This window comes from Daphnia magna, linkage group LG8 (assembly GCF_020631705.1).
Source record: "Daphnia magna isolate NIES linkage group LG8, ASM2063170v1.1, whole genome shotgun sequence".
In the NCBI taxonomy this organism is placed as follows: domain Eukaryota; kingdom Metazoa; phylum Arthropoda; class Branchiopoda; order Diplostraca; family Daphniidae; genus Daphnia; species Daphnia magna.
In genome coordinates this window covers 3,041,547-3,056,977 of record NC_059189.1, presented here as the reverse complement: position 1 = coordinate 3,056,977, position 15,431 = coordinate 3,041,547, and the positions used below count along the sequence as shown (strand labels likewise).

General features: G+C 39.1%; 5 protein-coding genes and 2 long non-coding RNA genes across 10 annotated transcripts; 3 read left to right on the top strand and 4 right to left on the bottom strand.

Moving 5' to 3' along the window:
* Window positions 1–544: 544 nt before the first annotated feature.
* Window positions 545–3,568, top strand: LOC116928792 (protein white). The gene is made up of 9 exons (XM_032935909.2): window positions 545–726; window positions 898–1,090; window positions 1,153–1,565; window positions 1,634–1,714; window positions 1,777–2,265; window positions 2,334–2,465; window positions 2,537–2,765; window positions 2,830–3,212; window positions 3,290–3,568. The coding sequence occupies exons 1-9, from the start codon at window positions 646–648 to the stop codon at window positions 3,386–3,388; spliced, it is 2,100 nt and encodes a 699-aa protein (XP_032791800.2). The 5' UTR covers window positions 545–645; the 3' UTR covers window positions 3,389–3,568.
* Window positions 2,829–5,566, bottom strand: LOC116928807 (bone morphogenetic protein 1 homolog). 2 transcript variants are annotated; one of them, XM_032935928.2, is made up of 8 exons: window positions 5,431–5,566; window positions 5,175–5,348; window positions 4,881–5,086; window positions 4,659–4,814; window positions 4,421–4,597; window positions 4,100–4,274; window positions 3,864–4,032; window positions 2,829–3,734 (listed from the first exon to the last, which is right to left on the bottom strand). In XM_032935928.2, exons 1-8 carry the CDS (start codon window positions 5,528–5,530, stop codon window positions 3,701–3,703), a joined length of 1,191 nt encoding a protein of 396 aa, XP_032791819.2. In that variant the 5' UTR covers window positions 5,531–5,566; the 3' UTR covers window positions 2,829–3,700. The 2 variants fall into 2 exon arrangements, with proteins under 2 accessions (XP_032791819.2, XP_045033716.1); XM_045177781.1 differs by having other exon boundaries at window positions 2,829–3,375.
* LOC116928817 lies at window positions 4,971–6,235 on the top strand. The gene is made up of 2 exons (XR_004397379.2): window positions 4,971–5,093; window positions 5,169–6,235. It is a non-coding gene; the product is annotated as an uncharacterized LOC116928817 (long non-coding RNA).
* LOC116928799 lies at window positions 5,526–7,973 on the bottom strand. The gene is made up of 7 exons (XM_032935916.2): window positions 7,831–7,973; window positions 7,616–7,762; window positions 7,457–7,552; window positions 6,775–6,858; window positions 6,435–6,688; window positions 6,221–6,371; window positions 5,526–6,152 (listed from the first exon to the last, which is right to left on the bottom strand). Exons 1-7 carry the CDS (start codon window positions 7,918–7,920, stop codon window positions 5,739–5,741), a joined length of 1,236 nt encoding a protein of 411 aa, XP_032791807.2. The 5' UTR covers window positions 7,921–7,973; the 3' UTR covers window positions 5,526–5,738.
* A 147-nt stretch (window positions 7,974–8,120) lies between these two features.
* On the bottom strand, window positions 8,121–10,117 carry LOC116928802 (G2/mitotic-specific cyclin-B). 2 transcript variants are annotated; one of them, XM_032935922.2, is made up of 8 exons: window positions 9,909–10,117; window positions 9,703–9,816; window positions 9,390–9,635; window positions 9,201–9,329; window positions 8,989–9,141; window positions 8,760–8,924; window positions 8,474–8,692; window positions 8,121–8,398 (listed from the first exon to the last, which is right to left on the bottom strand). In XM_032935922.2, exons 2-8 carry the CDS (start codon window positions 9,814–9,816, stop codon window positions 8,255–8,257), a joined length of 1,170 nt encoding a protein of 389 aa, XP_032791813.1. In that variant the 5' UTR covers window positions 9,909–10,117; the 3' UTR covers window positions 8,121–8,254. The 2 variants fall into 2 exon arrangements, with proteins under 2 accessions (XP_032791813.1, XP_032791814.1); XM_032935923.2 differs by having other exon boundaries at window positions 9,918–10,117.
* Window positions 10,118–11,151: 1,034 nt separating this feature from the next.
* LOC116928791 (solute carrier family 15 member 2) lies at window positions 11,152–15,282 on the top strand. Of its 2 annotated transcripts, XM_045177774.1 has the most exons (18): window positions 11,152–11,255; window positions 11,438–11,557; window positions 11,633–11,903; window positions 11,968–12,046; window positions 12,119–12,260; window positions 12,338–12,357; window positions 12,433–12,496; window positions 12,570–12,844; window positions 12,940–13,022; window positions 13,092–13,259; window positions 13,318–13,563; window positions 13,622–13,882; window positions 13,947–14,050; window positions 14,111–14,266; window positions 14,333–14,474; window positions 14,538–14,666; window positions 14,730–14,837; window positions 14,897–15,282. In XM_045177774.1, exons 3-18 carry the CDS (start codon window positions 11,871–11,873, stop codon window positions 15,071–15,073), a joined length of 2,187 nt encoding a protein of 728 aa, XP_045033709.1. In that variant the 5' UTR covers window positions 11,152–11,255; window positions 11,438–11,557; window positions 11,633–11,870; the 3' UTR covers window positions 15,074–15,282. The 2 variants fall into 2 exon arrangements, with proteins under 2 accessions (XP_045033709.1, XP_045033708.1); XM_045177773.1 differs by having other exon boundaries at window positions 11,438–11,903.
* On the bottom strand, window positions 14,121–15,421 carry LOC116928823. Its single transcript, XR_004397385.2, has 2 exons — window positions 15,290–15,421; window positions 14,121–14,493 (listed from the first exon to the last, which is right to left on the bottom strand). It is a non-coding gene; the product is annotated as an uncharacterized LOC116928823 (long non-coding RNA).
* Window positions 15,422–15,431: the final 10 nt, after the last annotated feature.

The following is a 15,431-nucleotide window of genomic DNA, read 5'->3' as shown; positions in this document are numbered from 1 at the left end:
GCGTGATTTTAAACACCTTTAAACGAAAATTAGTTTTTTTTTTTTATTTAAAAAGAATAACTATGACGTCGGTATTTTCATTTTACGGTATTAAAAATCACTGAAGGCGTTACTAATAAATTGAAACGAGAATAGTACTCTCAACGCCCGAAGAAATCGAACATAACGTCGTTTTACGTTACATAATTAAGGTAAGTCAATGCCGAACGATATTGCTTTACCAGCCTTTTTCTTAATTTATCTACGTCCTTACGTAACATGTAAATGCAGGCGTTTTTACCAGAAAAATCGTTATAGCCATTTTTAATGCCATACATATATTGTTAGATCATGGCTAAGAAGCGGGCTTATACTTACTGTGTTTAAAATACAAAACAATAACACGGTTAAAAGTGATGAACCAATAATTACTTTTTAAAGCTGTTAAATCAAAGCAACCTTGGGTTGTATAACAGTTTTATCAGCATCCATCAGTCAATAAACAGATATACAGAGCGGTGGATAGGAAGATAAGCGGCACGGGTTGCGTGTTAGTCAACGTGACTTCATCATTGACAAACGAGTTGCTGGTCCTTTCAGACTGCGAAGCCTATTGTTCAGCGAACCTTCCAATAGAAAAGTCTGTCAAACTTTCCACGGACAGAAATGTCGGAGAAATACAAAATTACATCCGACGAAACGAATTTAAAAATCCCCCACGATAATTTGGCTTATGATGATGAAAAGGTACGTAAAATTATTTTGTCTAACTTTTTAAGGGTCACAATAACTTTATCTACTCATTAAATTATGTAACTTATGACTTGCATTTTTCCTCCTTTAAGTACTATGCCACACAGTGCTTGCTTTCAGAATATTTGAATATTTGTTAAAATATCAGACCTCTCTTTCAAATAGGATGAAGTAAAAAATGGCAAGCACGGGATGGCTAATAAAGAAACAGCCCTAGAATTTTCGTCACAACATGTAAAAGGCGTTTTGACAACTCAGCCAGTGACTTACACTTGGGAAAACATCGAAGCTGAAATTGATATTGTAGAAGGGCGTTGTCGTAAGAAGCAAACTACCCACAAGCGCATCCTCGATTACGGTAGAACGGTATAAATTATGCGATCCCTTTACGTAACTGACCTTTAGCCGGTTTTCCTCAAGTGACTGGCGCTGTTCAGCCGGGCGAGTTTCTGGCCATCATGGGAGCAAGTGGAGCGGGAAAAACCACACTTCTTAATTGCTTAACGTTCCGCAATACAGGTAAATTGAAGATCACTGGAACGAGATTCCTGAACGGCGCTCCAGTCAACACGGATGCTTTGGCCCGTATTTCCGGATACGTCCAACAGGATGACCTCTTCATTGGTACCCTGAAAGTTGGGGAAATCTTGCGTTTCCAGGCTCTACTGCGAATGGATAAACATTTTAGTTATGAGGAAAGAATGGAACGAGTTGAAGAAGTCATTCTGGAACTAGGACTTACCAAGTGTCGCAACACGCTCGTCGGCAATCCCGAGAAAGGCATTAAGGGAATCTCGGGTGGTGAAAGGAAACGTTTGGCATTTGCTTGTGAGGTCTGCTAGCTCCAAAAACTGTTTAAAATTTTATATCCTGCAATTGAATTTATCTGTTTTTAATTCAGCTTCTCACAAATCCATCGTTGATGTTCTGTGATGAGCCTACGTCAGGTCTGGACTCGTTTATGGCTCAGAACATCGTCCAGGTAATTAATTTGGTTGCATATTTAATAAAGATGTTTTACCCTTTTTCGACTGATCTTTAAAGGCATTGAAAAACCTGGCATCAGCTGGGAAAACAGTAATTTGCACAATCCATCAACCATCTTCTGAAGTCTTTGCGATGTTTGATCGTATTCTGTTGATGGCGGAGGGGAGGACGGCTTTTCTGGGACCTATCGATGATTGCCTTCGTTTCTTTTCCTGTCACGGCATGCCATGCCCCGCCAATTACAATCCAGCCGACTTTTACATATTCAGTTTGGCTACCGTACCTGGCAAAGAAATAGAATCGCGCAGTAAAATCAAGTATTTATGCGACGCATACGATACTTCCGAAGCTGCAAAGCAAGTCAAAGAAATCGTTCAGAAAGAAAACAATCATTCGACAAGACAAAATATTAACGATTCGGAAAATATGAAAAAATCACCTTACAAAGCAAATTGGTTCCAGCAATTTTCAGCCGTTATATGGCGCTCCTTCCTCTCTGTAGTTCGTGATCCTCAGATCCTGGTGGTGAAAGCGTCGTCCTCTATTGTAAATCGATCGAGATTATTGTAAAAAAAAAAAACACAAAATAGCGTTCGTTTCTGATCTATTTACAGTTTATCGCTCTTCTGATTGCGCTCATCTACCAAGGTCAATCAATGGATGCCAGCAGTTCTTTGAATATCCAGGGAGTTCTTTTCCTGTTTTTGACTAATGCCACCTTCGAAAACGTCTTTGCTGTCATTAACGTGAGTTGCTTTTTTTCTTTCAATTAGCCGTCCATATTTCGGTAACAAATATTTACTTCTCCAACGGGCAGACTTTCTCTTTCGAACTGCCGATTTTCTTACGTGAGCATTTTAACGGCATGTACCGGACGGATGTCTACTTTTTGTCCAAAACGTTCGCCGAACTAGCCATTTACATTTTCTTCCCATTCGTCGCTTTCGCCATCCCATATTACATAATCGGCTTGAATCCATTGGTAGAGCGATTCTTTATTGGCGCTGGAATCGTTATCCTCGTAACTAACGTTGCCACTTCTTTTGGTAAATTCAAATTTCTTTGTCACATTCTCTCCGGTCAGCTATCACGTTCATTTTACGAATGCAGGCTACTTTGTTTCGTGCGTTGCTTCAACACCGCAAGTTGCACTGGCTATATCTGCACCAATGATTATTCCAGTGCTGCTTTTCGGTGGTTTTTTCCTGCAGAATGGCTCGGTTCCCGTTTATCTGGACTGGTTACGTTACTTGTCCTGGTTCATGTACGGCAACGAAGCATTATCCATTAACCAGTGGTACAAAGTCGAATTCAACAATACAGATTGTCAATACGTCGGCTATAACGTCTCTGACATAAATGAGCTTGTCCCTGAATGTGCACCTGACGAAATTGTCAATTTTGTGGAAATCCTTACTGGTCTGTATACGGCTTACGAGAAAAACGTCGCTTGCAGCGGAGAAGATATTCTAGAAATTTACAACTTCAAACCCGTAAGTGCTATTTCACTCTTGAATAGTAAATTCGATAACCTGTTAATTTTTTCCCACACGTCTGCCATTATAAACAGGAATATTTCTATCGGGATATAGCCTGCCTTGGAGGACTTATTCTTCTGTTCCGTCTATTTGCATTTTTCGCGCTATTGGGGAAAACCTACAGGAAATAATAAAATTTCAATGTGATTAAAAAATTTAAAACAGCATTTTGTTGCTTATCGTACACGTCACTTGTTTAAGCGACACCCAAGGAGTAATAGCAAAATTTCTTGCGGCCTCAAACGCTTTTTACTATTTTCAAGTGTGTACCTAAACAGGAAATATTAAATAAAGAAAGTACGTCGATTTTATACTACCTAACAATGGAATCCACAGAAAATTGGTTGCTTAATAGTTTAATTTGTGTCAATTGCCGGTTTGGTTTTCTTTGACGTGTTTCGTTATCTATGGTTTCATAACGTGTTTAGGTAGCGATAACGCAGTCAATATTGCATAAGGGAAACAGCATCAGCATAGCTAACGATTTTTTGGAAATTCATTATGGTTATTATTAATCATTTGGTTCAAATTAGTTTAAATAAACGTTTCATCGGTCCACATGCAAGAAATTGCGCTTCACTAGGATTACTGATAACAAGGAGTTACTCTGAGGAAGTGATGTTGCTGGATTTAACTCCTTCCTCATAAAAAATCATTGCGTCGGATATCGTGGTTTTAATTTCCTGTCTTCCATCCTGTTCTTCCTCTGTTTTTCTGTTCAGCTCCGAGTCTTTTAAAAAATCTGGATATTCCTCCATAAAATACTGCATCAGATCTATTGTCAAAGAATAATGAATACCACGAAAACACATTCTGTTTATACTAGTAAATAAATACTTTACCAGCATGATTTCCAGCTGTGAACTTTGCGGCAAACCCAGTTTCAGAAATACTTTCATCGGTAGTCAAGCTAACCAATACGACGTTGGAAGTGGACACTTGAAAGAGGACTTCGTTCCGATGATCCCCACTGATTCGTTGGAGAAATGGAGCTCGATCGCTATCACCATCGTAAATCTATCAATTCGATTAAAAAACAAAGTAAATATGTGACACGACACATCGGGGAGATATAATTTCTTAAAAATTGAGGTAGAAAAAATGAAAACACTCTCAAAATTAGCTTTGAAGTTATTTTACTACATGGATGTAATATGGACTACCTGTATGACATCATAGTCTTTCTCGGTATTTACGTCGAAGAATTCCAATAAAATTCTCTCTGAATGACCCACGGTGATGAGCCATTCGCAACGCATATTGCTGTCGTAGCTGAATGGGAAACTGGGGGACGCAATAACACCTGATGAAGACTGAATGGCATTGAAACATGGTGGAACCTATGAAAAGACATTATAAGAAAATAAACAACGTCCATATCCAAAATTTAGTAAATTTTACAGCAAAGAAGTTGGCATGAAATCCTCGGCTAGTGCCCTTGTTATTCGTGATAAAACGAACAAGCATTTTATGGCTAGTAGATCGAATGGGAGGAGGTACGGAATTTCCGCTATGGACCAAAAGTATTGGATGTTCCGTACTATCACCATCATGAACCTGTCTCAAAATAATTATAGTTATTTTCTGATGAAATTTTGGATTAGGAAACGAAAGAGAGCTTACAATAATGTAATCAAATCCTGTCTCCGTGTCGAAATCAATTAGAACTAGTCTGACAGTCTTGGTGGGTCCCACTTTGATAAGCCATACATAGTCCAACTGGTGGTCAGCTGTAGGATAATTTGGTGACTCAAAGGAACCTGATTCTCCTGTTAGCAGCTGGCCAGATAGTACGGCCTCCACGTTAATATCCGTCGATGGGGTAGAATCTTTTGGGTTAGTAAATAAATAGAGTAAATAAGAGTATACTAACTTCTATCGCACTGTAAATTTCTTATTGATTTTTTAAAGTTCTACCTGACTCCTGGTTTGGGAATTCGGTCTCATCTTCAACAATATCCGAGTAGATTATCGCGACTCCTAGCAGTGACAGAGCAACGATCACGGCTCTCAAAGCGTCCATGTAAAATTTACAGGTACTGCTAACTGTCGTTTTAAGTTTCACTGTTTCGATTGCGCAGTCACTCGTCTCTATTCAAGAAGTAAGCCACGTAGAGATAAGGGATGACAATAACATGCTGATTGGCTGCTCAAAATGGAACTAAAATCGTACGCTTAGTTCGGTATTTAAGAACAGCGTCTCGCGTAACTCCAACATTTTTTGGCAATTTTCGATGACAAAAACCATCATGCACGTTCTTTTCCGTGGCCATTTTTACCGCATATATTACGACAGCATCCAAGTTGCACCACCAATAATCAGTTTATCTGCTATAGTTGGTACTTGGGGTAAGAGGACGCAGCCACATATAACCAGCTATAATCTAATCAAAATATTAATAACAGCACACAATTTTTAATAGATAAAGATTTGGCACATGGTCAGGTGGAGAGGATGAAACAGTAAAGAATGTGTGTAGATTAAACAAGTGTAAACAGGGAAGTCGAGGACCGGAGTTTAGAATGAGGAACAGGAATTTCGTCCACGCAAGAACAATGCTTAACCATTTCATGCGTCGGTGAGCAGCAGAATTTTGGAGGACAGCAGTTCCAATGTGGGGAGGCTGAGGGTTGGTAATTTTGGAAGCGAGCTTTACAGCTTTGAACTTGTGTTTTTACTTCTAGAACATCCAGTTCCATTTGTCTAAGAGAATGATCTAACTGAAGCCTTTGTTGCCGCTCTTCGGCGATCGTATCCCAAAATCCTGTAAGATCGTCTGTGCGAATAGAGTTAGCGTTCCCGAGAGGAGCCTTAGCTGTGTCACGACCAGATCGTTCACCTGTCGATTGCAAAAGCTTCTGTATTTGCCGGACTTCAGAAAGAAGATCCTGAAACTGATGTGTCCCACTATTTAGCCAATGTGTATGCTGTCAATGAAATAAATTTCGGTACAAGTTAGTACCTGAGACCAAGGAAATTGCTGGCTATCAGATTTAGATTCGGCGTATCGTCCTTGCTGGGCCAATGTTGATTTGCCTTGGGCAGAATTGTGATGAGTAAATTGTGGCGAGCAGCTGTCAGCTTGACCATTTGCGGCATCACTGTGAAATGACCTAATTTAAAATCAATATCAACGTTAATGAAAGAATATTTCGGTCGTCACTGTACGAATCTACCCGAAAGAAGGTTGGGCATTTACAGCGCGATTGTGGTAGTGAAAAGGCGGTGGGGGACTAAATGGCGGTGGAGAACTTTTAAAAGAGCAATATGTTTGTCTGTCATTTTTGTCGCCGCAGCTCGGGGGAATATCGGTTTGAGTTTCCGTAGTCTTCCCAGTTTTACGCAACTTCTTTTCCAAATGAGCAATCTTCTCGACGAGGACTGCATCGTCGTCCCGTATTTCCGAAAGAACGCGATTTTGATTCATGATCTGGATATGCGGAATACAAACAACGCACAATTAGTAGAAAGTGCAAAACATATCACCATTCTTTTTAAAAGCGATCAAATCCCTACCTGTTGAATGCAATTGGCGTATTGTTGCTGGCAATCAATCAAATCCGTTTGCAGTAAATCGATCGTTTCATTTTTGCAGGTTATCTAAGAGTACAAGTAGCCATAGCTTTAGATTTTGCCATATGAATTCTTTCTTTGCAAAGTCATACCTCATAAGAACAAGCACATATATCTGTTTGCGCATGCTCCATCCAACAGCTAGCTAGGCTAGGCCATATACTAGCCACATCAAACAGCACTGGCATTTCAATGAAGGGGTTAATGAATAAAAAGTTGATGCAAGCTTAATGATATGAAGTTTCCCTTCAACGCATTCCAACATCCAAATGAAAGACATTTTAAATATTACAACTACGCTGGGTGATCGACTTAACCGCACATAGACATCCTTACATTAGTTAGACGGTGAATGAATGTTATTTCAAAATCACCATTCACAATCTAGTAATTTGCATTTACAAAATTCCAAGTTTTTCATGCTAGCAAGCTATTTTTTCTTTTCTTTTTTTACAGTCAGAGGTTCAAACAACTTGAAAAACAAGTTCTTCTGTAAATGTGTGCCATTCCGATAATTTGTTATTAAGGGGAAAAAATTATCTTGCCCCAATTCATCTCAAAGAAAGATATTTGTAGCCCAGCAATGTGTTCATGCATAACAGAGATGAAAAAGGCCTACATATACCTCCATTTCTGATGTTTTCTTTAGATCTTCTAATTCCTTTTGATTTGCCTTTAGAGCATTTTGAAGCTGTTTGATAGTTACTTGTTGAGTTGATATCTGTCAAAAGTGGTTTTTAAACATAAATAGGATTCCTGACATTTACATGTGAAATACTCATACAAGTCTATTCTTCTCAACTAGTTGAGCACGAAGTGTATCTAGTTCATACTGCAATAAGGATGTATGATCGAGATGTGTGTTTAGATGTTGATGAAGGTTATCAGATATTTCCTCTAGACTTCCCATGCTTTCATCAATAGCCATCATCTAGACAACAAATAATTAATTCTTCATTTTATAAGTTGTTTCATAACTAGGAAATGTTTTGCTCCTACAGTACTGCAAAGGCCACTTTCTTGAGAAGATGATTTCGACTCGCCCCCTTCAAATAAATCATGCTCATTCATACCAGCTGAATCGCTCATAATTTTCTGTAAATCTATGTTGTCCTATTGTGTTCCCGTTAAAAGATCTAAGTTTAAGATTACAATTACTATTCAACCAAACAACATCTTAGCGATCTTAGGTAACAAGCAGCCATGCTTTTATTGTTGCAGCTGTAACGAACTGTCGCTAGGGGGATATTTGGCGGGAAACATGAAAAAGTTTGGAAATCTATGTGACATTTTTCAGTGAGACAATAAAACGTGTATTGTGGTAATTTGGAGAAAAAATGAATAACAGGCTAGAGTGAATAAATAAAATCGATACTCTTAATGTGGAATCAAATACAATTACTACTATTAGAAATCAAGCTAATCAACAAATAGAACTCGGAAGCACTTCAATCAGTTTGCTTAAATTTACAGAACTGAACTTTTGGCTTTCACTCAGACCGTAAAACCGCTTTCGGCTCGCATACTTCTTGTAAGCCCCAGTATAAATCGACTTTCCTTCGCCGGCCTAAATTCGTAAACAAATTTAATTCAAATGTTAGTGTTTACAAAATGCCAGTACATTTTCATCAAACTTAAATACCTCAAGTATAGCTCGAATCATTTTCTTTGCCAAGGGCTCAAGCTTCTTGGGTGATGGCCAGTGTTCTGTAGCGTACCCAATCGGGTATGGCCATCCCATATGCCCATCAATCATTCGCCCAGCTAGAAGGGCAGCATTAGCCAACTCGGAGGCCGGGATTTCCACTGTCGTGATATCATGCAGGATAGCATCCATGCAATATGTACAAGTGTTGTAAAACTATACAGATGTACAACCGATAGACAGTGACAGTGACCGACAGGATACCGTATTTCAGCGAATTTACCTCTTCACTTTGACCGTTCTCGTCGTAGAGCATCAATCGGTTAAGAAAGAAGATAGGATCGGCCACCTGAAGCTGGAAGTTAAGCATCTTCAATACGGTCTGCTCCATTCGAACAAGAATCGAAACATCTCCTTTGTAACACATCAGATATAACAAATCCTGGGCCTTAAAATTCAAAACATCCAAACGGTAAATATAAGAAAAAGTAAGAAACTAGCAGTCGACTGACATTGAGGGCTCTTGACTCAAGTTTTGTAGCAAGCCAGAAAACTGCTAAGCCACATAGCTGTAACCGGTTCACGCCAACTTTGAAATGTTGCAAGGTTGCGTCCAATAGCCGAACAGCTGTATGCAATGTCTCCGGCTCTAGTTTCAGATGACCCTGTTATGGAAAAATTGTTTAGATAGAAATTTGATTGACGCATACTGACAAGATCTTACGTGAATCTCGACTATCCAATTAACTAATGTAGCTCGCATCTCGGTGGTAACTCGAGAGCCACAAACTGATAGGTAATTTGGCGAGAAACAATGTCGATTCTCTAGAGTCTTGGCGTACAAAAACATATCCTTAAGATACAATAAATTATCAATTAAAATAAAATAAATTATTGAATCAAGATGTTCTACGTGAGCCACTGAAGGTTGGCATAGCCATACATCCTCTGGCTTAACACCAACTAGACTTGGAACTAATCCTGAAGTTGGAACTGGATCATCGATATCGATCACGACACAGTCTGACTTTGTTCGTCTGACTACCGGCTTTTTGCACGTAGCCGAGTTGGACGAACTTGCACTTGTTGTCACTTTACGTCGACGTTGACAAGGCTTTTTACTGCTTATGACTTTGACATTCTTCTGAGTTAGAGGAGCCTAAATTGTGGTGAGTTATGAGACAATAAACATACAATGTGTGACTAACTGTTGGTGATGTGTATACCTTTGATTGCGTTGAGATGGAACTGGTGGTAGTATTTAGTTTTGAGACGCCATTAAGTCGATGTGATCGTCTTAGTGTATCTGGTATTTCTTTGAGGGGCACCCTATTAGACATCTACAGGTGTATGAAACGAAACAGACGAAACACAAAGCACACGTTGCATGATACCAGGCAACGAAAATGGAAAACTTGAGCCGACATCTTACCTTACGTACGTGTTTCTTATTTTTGAAGAAGAGCGAACCGCCAATTAAGTTAAAATGTAGGTTGAAATTATTAAAAAAAACATGAAGGCACACGTCGTTATACAATAGTTTCCAGTTTGTCTTCTCTTTTCCTAGGACGGCCTATAGTATAATATCTTGGACCCTTTGCGTCTCGTGGAACTGCTCGAACTGTCACTTTAGAGCACATGGCCTAACTTTTATACCTGCTTTCTGCTCATTGGTTATCTTTCGACTGAGGTTAAAGGTGGGGGTATGACCTGAGGCATTATAAAGGACGTAAATTAGTCCCTTTTTCACCTATTAGTTGCGTAACCCCATTTGAGATTGTTTCACATTTCATCCGCTCTGCATCAAATGCCGACACGAAAGTGTGCTCATGTGCAGTCAAAGACGTTTAAAAACGTTGCTTATTAAAGAAGGTGGCAGTGGCAGTACTTTGTATTTTGGTCGATGCATGGAAAAGGTAAAGCTTCGTGTTAGCACAGACTACGAAGTCTGTGGTGTTAGGAAGTGCCCATCAGCTGTATGCTTTCGAAATAAACAAATATATATTTTTTTTTATTATTTATATTATTATTATAGTTTTTTCTGGTATGGTGATTGACGTAGCAGAATCTGGATTTTTCGTATAGAAGAACAGGTTCTCTGAAAATTAGTGGAAACTCTAGCTTTATCAAATTCTGAGGTGACACCTGTACGGGAGATACGACTGTCGAACTGGGAAAACTTGTGGTAAGAGCTGGCAAAAACTTGTAAGTATTTTCTGAAATGTACGAAAACCAGATTTCGAAAGCATTCACACTCAACAAAACAAATATTAGAAAACTTGTGTATATTTGACAAAATGAAAACAGTATTCCATTGTTGGTCTTTCTTATATATTCTTGCTAAACTAGACGTGGATAAACGTGATTCTCGAAAGAAGCCTTATCGCATGCAGAAAAACGCACGATTGTTTTTTTCTACTAGAAAAGGCATGAGTAATGTGCACATTGTTCCTTGCATATGACTAATGACAGTATTGGTCATTAAATGGATGATAACAGCTATTGTGTAATTGAATGCATAGTAATTGATGACCACCTGTTTTGACAACTACTATAGTCTGTATAATAACAGCCATTTCAATTTAACATTTTTTTTTAAATTGTAATATTTTGCTCTATGAAACCTACCAAAAAGACCGCCTTGACCACAATTGTTTTGTTTTGGGTTTCTATAGGCTACTTGGATTTAATAAGTTTCCATTAACCAACAGTGTGCTAGACAACAGTTTTGCAAGACTATACAAAGACCATACCAACTTGTCACCTCAATCACAATAGGGTAACTGTTAATAATTTGTTCAGCAAACTTGCTTAAACAGCATCAAAAGTCCTTAAACCAGCTTTTGGATTGTGAAAGCATCACGAATAATTACCTGTCAGGCCGGCTTGACTTTTCTGCCATGTCGGTCATTTGCATATTTTTTTATTTGCCCGGTAGATAACTTAAACTGTTTTTTCTAGGAATTTCACTTTGGTCCAGCTTCCCCTGTGCCTGCATACCTAGTCATAGGTTGAGAAAACGGACCGAAACGCACGCAATCATTACCGTTCTACAACAACGTTTATCGCTGAAAGAAAAAAGTTATATTGTTCTACCTGTGTTGGCAAATTTTGACAATAATTACAGTAACAGAAATGCTGGAGTTTTTGTTTTAGATTAAATTGAAGACTAGCCCGATTGAATACTTCGCACCACGCTATCCGTTGGCAAAACAGGATGGCATCCAAGTTGACCTACATGGACACCAAGACACTCTCTCCAGAGGGCGCCCTCCGGCCGTTTATCCAGTTGCTACTTTGTTGCAGCGAAGCTGAAAAAAACCTAAAAACTATGTGGCGAGTCGTAGTTGAGTGGGCCAGCAGAACGGACGATTACTGTTGACCAACAACAAAAATGGTTTCAAGGGATCCCGAAGATCAGCTCAAGGTAAGCAAATTTTCCATTATACATCATCAGGAAGATGATTAACAGCAATCTGTTCACCCCCCAGAAGCTCAAATATCCCAAATCCGTGTTTTTCATCATTATCAATGAGTTTTGCGAAAGGTTCAGCTACTATGGCATGAAAAGTTAGTGCCCCAAATCCGTATCACATGACTGTGAGGTTCATTTAATGCTTTTACTATTATGTTCTCCTGCAGCTGTGCTCGGACTTTACTTCCGGAATATATTGCTATACGATGAAAGTGAATCCACCGTCTACTACCATCTGTTCTCCATGCTTTGCTATTTTACTCCTGTTTTTGGAGCAATTTTGGCAGACACTTACCTCGGAAAGTTCAAGTAAAAGACTCAGACAAGTTTGAAAGACTAACACACCATATACTGATGTGAAATACCTTTTTCCATTCTAAATCTAGGACAATTCTCTACCTTTCAAGTATGTGTATATGCCCTATGGATATCTATTTAAGGTGCTGAATCAGTTAAAAGAATTTTTAAACGTTTAAAACAGTCCTCTACGCCTGCGGTAACATTATATTAAGCGTGGCCTCCATACCGAATACGCTGCCACAAAAGTACAAGCATATAAATGAAGCCTTTAGTCAGAACTGTTCTAACGGAAATGTACATCTTCCTTTCTTCAATTAGAGAATTTTCTCTTTTGGGATTGTTCATTATCGGAGTGGGCACGGGCGGCATCAAGCCATGCGTGTCGGCCTTTGGAGGCGAACAGTTCGTCCGTCCCCAGCAAGACAAGCAACTAGAACAATTCTTTTCGTACTTTTATATTTCGATTAATGCTGGATCACTCCTTTCGACTTTACTGACGCCAATTCTTCGTGAAGATGTTCAGTGCTTTGGCCAGAATTCTTGCTTTCCGTTGGCCTTTGGCGTTCCGGCTGTCCTGATGATCGTCGCCATCGGTATTCAAATTTATTCACACATAGTTTTCGCCTTTATAATTTTTGAACGTCACATTTTTACTCGATGATTTTGCGTTTTCTCGTTTGGTCAATAGCTGTTTTCTTTTTCGGCAAATGGAACTACAAGATGCGGCCTACTGAAGGAAACATCATGGTCGACGTTTCAAAATGTGTTACCGTAATAATCAGCTCTATGAATTTTACTTTAATTAAATGTTTTGGTTAAAAATAAATTTTTTACTTACAGTATGCAATTGGACGGAAGTTCAAAAGCAAAGAGGAAACCCACGACCATTGGTTAGATTTTGCTTCAGATAAATTCGATAAGCAGTTGATTAAAGATATCAAACAAGTTATGCACGTCTTAGTGCTTTACCTTCCCATTCCAATCTTTTGGGCTTTGTACGATCAACAGGTACATTAAATTAATGAGTTAAACGTATTTGTTTCTATCCCGACCTCTTGGGTTACAGGGTTCACGTTGGTTGTTTCAAGCAACCAGAATGGACGGAAGTTTGGGTTTCATGTCCGTCAAACCAGATCAAATTGGAATTGTCAATCCGTTGTTGATTATAGCCATTACGCCTCTTTTCAACAGCTTGATTTATCCCTGTTTTAAAAAATGTGGATTGTTGACTCCACTCCAGCGAATTGGCACAGGGGGTATGCTCATCGGTATTTCTTTCGTCATTTCCGGAATTGTCGAGCTCAATCTGGAGGTATATAGTGTCGCATTAATGTTTCAATCAGACTCCTTCATGACGATTGATCGCACAGAAAACGTACCCTCGTATTCCAGCTGCGGGACTGACTCAGTTGAATTTTGTAAATACTTTACCATGCCCGGTGGATATTTCATACGTTCACACCAACCGCCCGGAGAAGTGGTTCGAAATAAATGCCAAGAGTTTTTCTTTTGAACGAGACCTCAGTGACGGACCTATTCAAGTGAAAGCCAATTTGCTTTCTCCTACTTGTGGTAATGTCAATTTCTCGACGCCTGAATGGATTGGTACTATCGATGGAGTTGGAACTAAGGTATGATTTTTTATCGGACTATTGCCAAGTTCCATCTAATTTTTTTTTCCCTTTCACGACAAAGGCATTCTCCGTCATCATTACTGGCCGGAACGGCAAACTGGAAGTCGCTCGCATGAATACAGAAGAGCCTCTGGATAAGGCAAATTCCGGACAACCTCGCGTTGGGTACCTTCCCATTTTTCTCAAAATGTTAAAGCATATTTATGTTTGTGTGTAACCGTTTAGATTTATTTTAAATCTGCACGATGATTTGGTCGATCAAGGGAACATCACACTGAAATCAAAAGATAGGATTATCCATTTTCCTTTCCTCGCCTCAAACAACTCTTCGATGCTTGAACGTCTTGTAAGCACAGATGTTTTAGAGGTAGTTGTCGGCACGTAAGTCCGAAATGTGTTTTCCATTCACACGTACACTTGTTGCATAATAATTTAAATCTGCCTTAGGTATGAGGTGTTCATCCCGAGGAAGGACGGTAAGATAAATACGGACGATCCCGCTGGAACTATCACTGTTTTACAAGGCGGTTGTTATACCGTAATTGTTCAACGGTCGCTGAACCCTTTATCTGCTCAAAACGAGGACGGCGTAAGATCCAATTTAGTACCTACAGTTATGCACAACAGTAATTGTTTAATATAAATGTCACAGCTGGTAATGCAAATTGAAGTGACACCATATAGCTCAGTGCACATGATGTGGCTGCTACCTCAGTACTTTATCATCACTGCTGGAGAAGTCATGTTCTCTGTTACTGGATTACAATTTTCCTTCACTCAGGTATTTTAACTAAACAGTAGAATCAACACGTTAACCGTAATTACGCATGCTATCATTTTACAGGCTCCAGAACGGATGCAGTCGGTGATGCAAGCTGCTTGGCTTTTGAATGTAGCCTTCGGAAATCTAATTGTTACGGTGGTAGCTAAAGCCAAATTAATTCCTAGACAGGTACCTAATTTCATGTAGCATTTCGACATAATCTCATCTAACGTTTCGATTTTTCCAAGTCCATGGAGTTTTTCTTGTTTTCCGGACTAATTGCATTGGATATTATTTTATTCGTGATCCTAGCATTACGCTATAAGTACGTCGAAGATGAGAAAGAGGATAAGGAAAAGTTGCCCACTTCTACAGCAATTGAGGGAACAGATAACCAAGCATTTGCTTCCGAGACTGCAATATAAACGTCACTGTGGTATTTTTCACCATTTTATCAAAGTAAACAATATTTATTTTTAGCTTTCTGGTGGTTAGTTAAACATTAAAATATAAACTAAATGCATTAATTTTGGAACGTGAAAATAGTGTTTTCCCAAATCTTCGTAAAAGCGAGTGAATTGTTAATACAGTCATACATCCGATACATAAATACAACTAAAGCTTATCAAAATTATTTCAACCTGTCGTAAATGGATCGTTGTACCATGGTTGTACGTACATCCGGCGGATGCTGGCTAACCATTTGTGACAATCACTCCGAGCGGTACGTGTGCTAAAGGGATGTTTGACAACATCGTCTGCTATTCGTCAGTAATTCGTGGA

Bases quoted from the DNA above. Each gene is read 5' to 3' on its own strand.
- LOC116928792 (XM_032935909.2), top strand. From the start codon at position 646: ATGTCGGAGAAATACAAAATTACATCCGACGAAACGAATTTAAAAATC. The intron at 727-897 runs GTACGTAAAATT...TCTTTCAAATAG, and splicing joins TGGCTTATGATGATGAAAAG to GATGAAGTAAAAAATGGCAA. The intron at 2,266-2,333 runs GTAAATCGATCG...ATCTATTTACAG, and splicing joins TGAAAGCGTCGTCCTCTATT to TTTATCGCTCTTCTGATTGC.
- LOC116928807 (XM_045177781.1), bottom strand. From the start codon at position 5,530: ATGGCCACGGAAAAGAACGTGCATGATGGTTTTTGTCATCGAAAATTG. The intron at 5,087-5,174 runs GTAGAACTTTAA...CTAACCCAAAAG, and splicing joins ATTCCCAAACCAGGAGTCAG to ATTCTACCCCATCGACGGAT. The intron at 4,033-4,099 runs GTAAAGTATTTA...CTTTGACAATAG, and splicing joins CACAGCTGGAAATCATGCTG to ATCTGATGCAGTATTTTATG.
- LOC116928799 (XM_032935916.2), bottom strand. From the start codon at position 7,920: ATGAGCGATTCAGCTGGTATGAATGAGCATGATTTATTTGAAGGGGGC. The intron at 7,763-7,830 runs GTAGGAGCAAAA...TTTGTTGTCTAG, and splicing joins AAAGTGGCCTTTGCAGTACT to ATGATGGCTATTGATGAAAG. The intron at 6,372-6,434 runs GTAGATTCGTAC...ATTTTAAATTAG, and splicing joins AATGCCCAACCTTCTTTCGG to GTCATTTCACAGTGATGCCG.
- LOC116928802 (XM_032935922.2), bottom strand. From the start codon at position 9,816: ATGTCTAATAGGGTGCCCCTCAAAGAAATACCAGATACACTAAGACGA. The intron at 8,693-8,759 runs GTAAATTCGCTG...ACATCTGTATAG, and splicing joins AGAACGGTCAAAGTGAAGAG to TTTTACAACACTTGTACATA. The intron at 8,399-8,473 runs GTATTTAAGTTT...TTACGAATTTAG, and splicing joins TGATTCGAGCTATACTTGAG to GCCGGCGAAGGAAAGTCGAT.
- LOC116928791 (XM_045177774.1), top strand. From the start codon at position 11,871: ATGGTTTCAAGGGATCCCGAAGATCAGCTCAAG. The intron at 14,267-14,332 runs GTAAGTCCGAAA...AATCTGCCTTAG, and splicing joins TTAGAGGTAGTTGTCGGCAC to GTATGAGGTGTTCATCCCGA. The intron at 14,667-14,729 runs GTATTTTAACTA...ATCATTTTACAG, and splicing joins TACAATTTTCCTTCACTCAG to GCTCCAGAACGGATGCAGTC.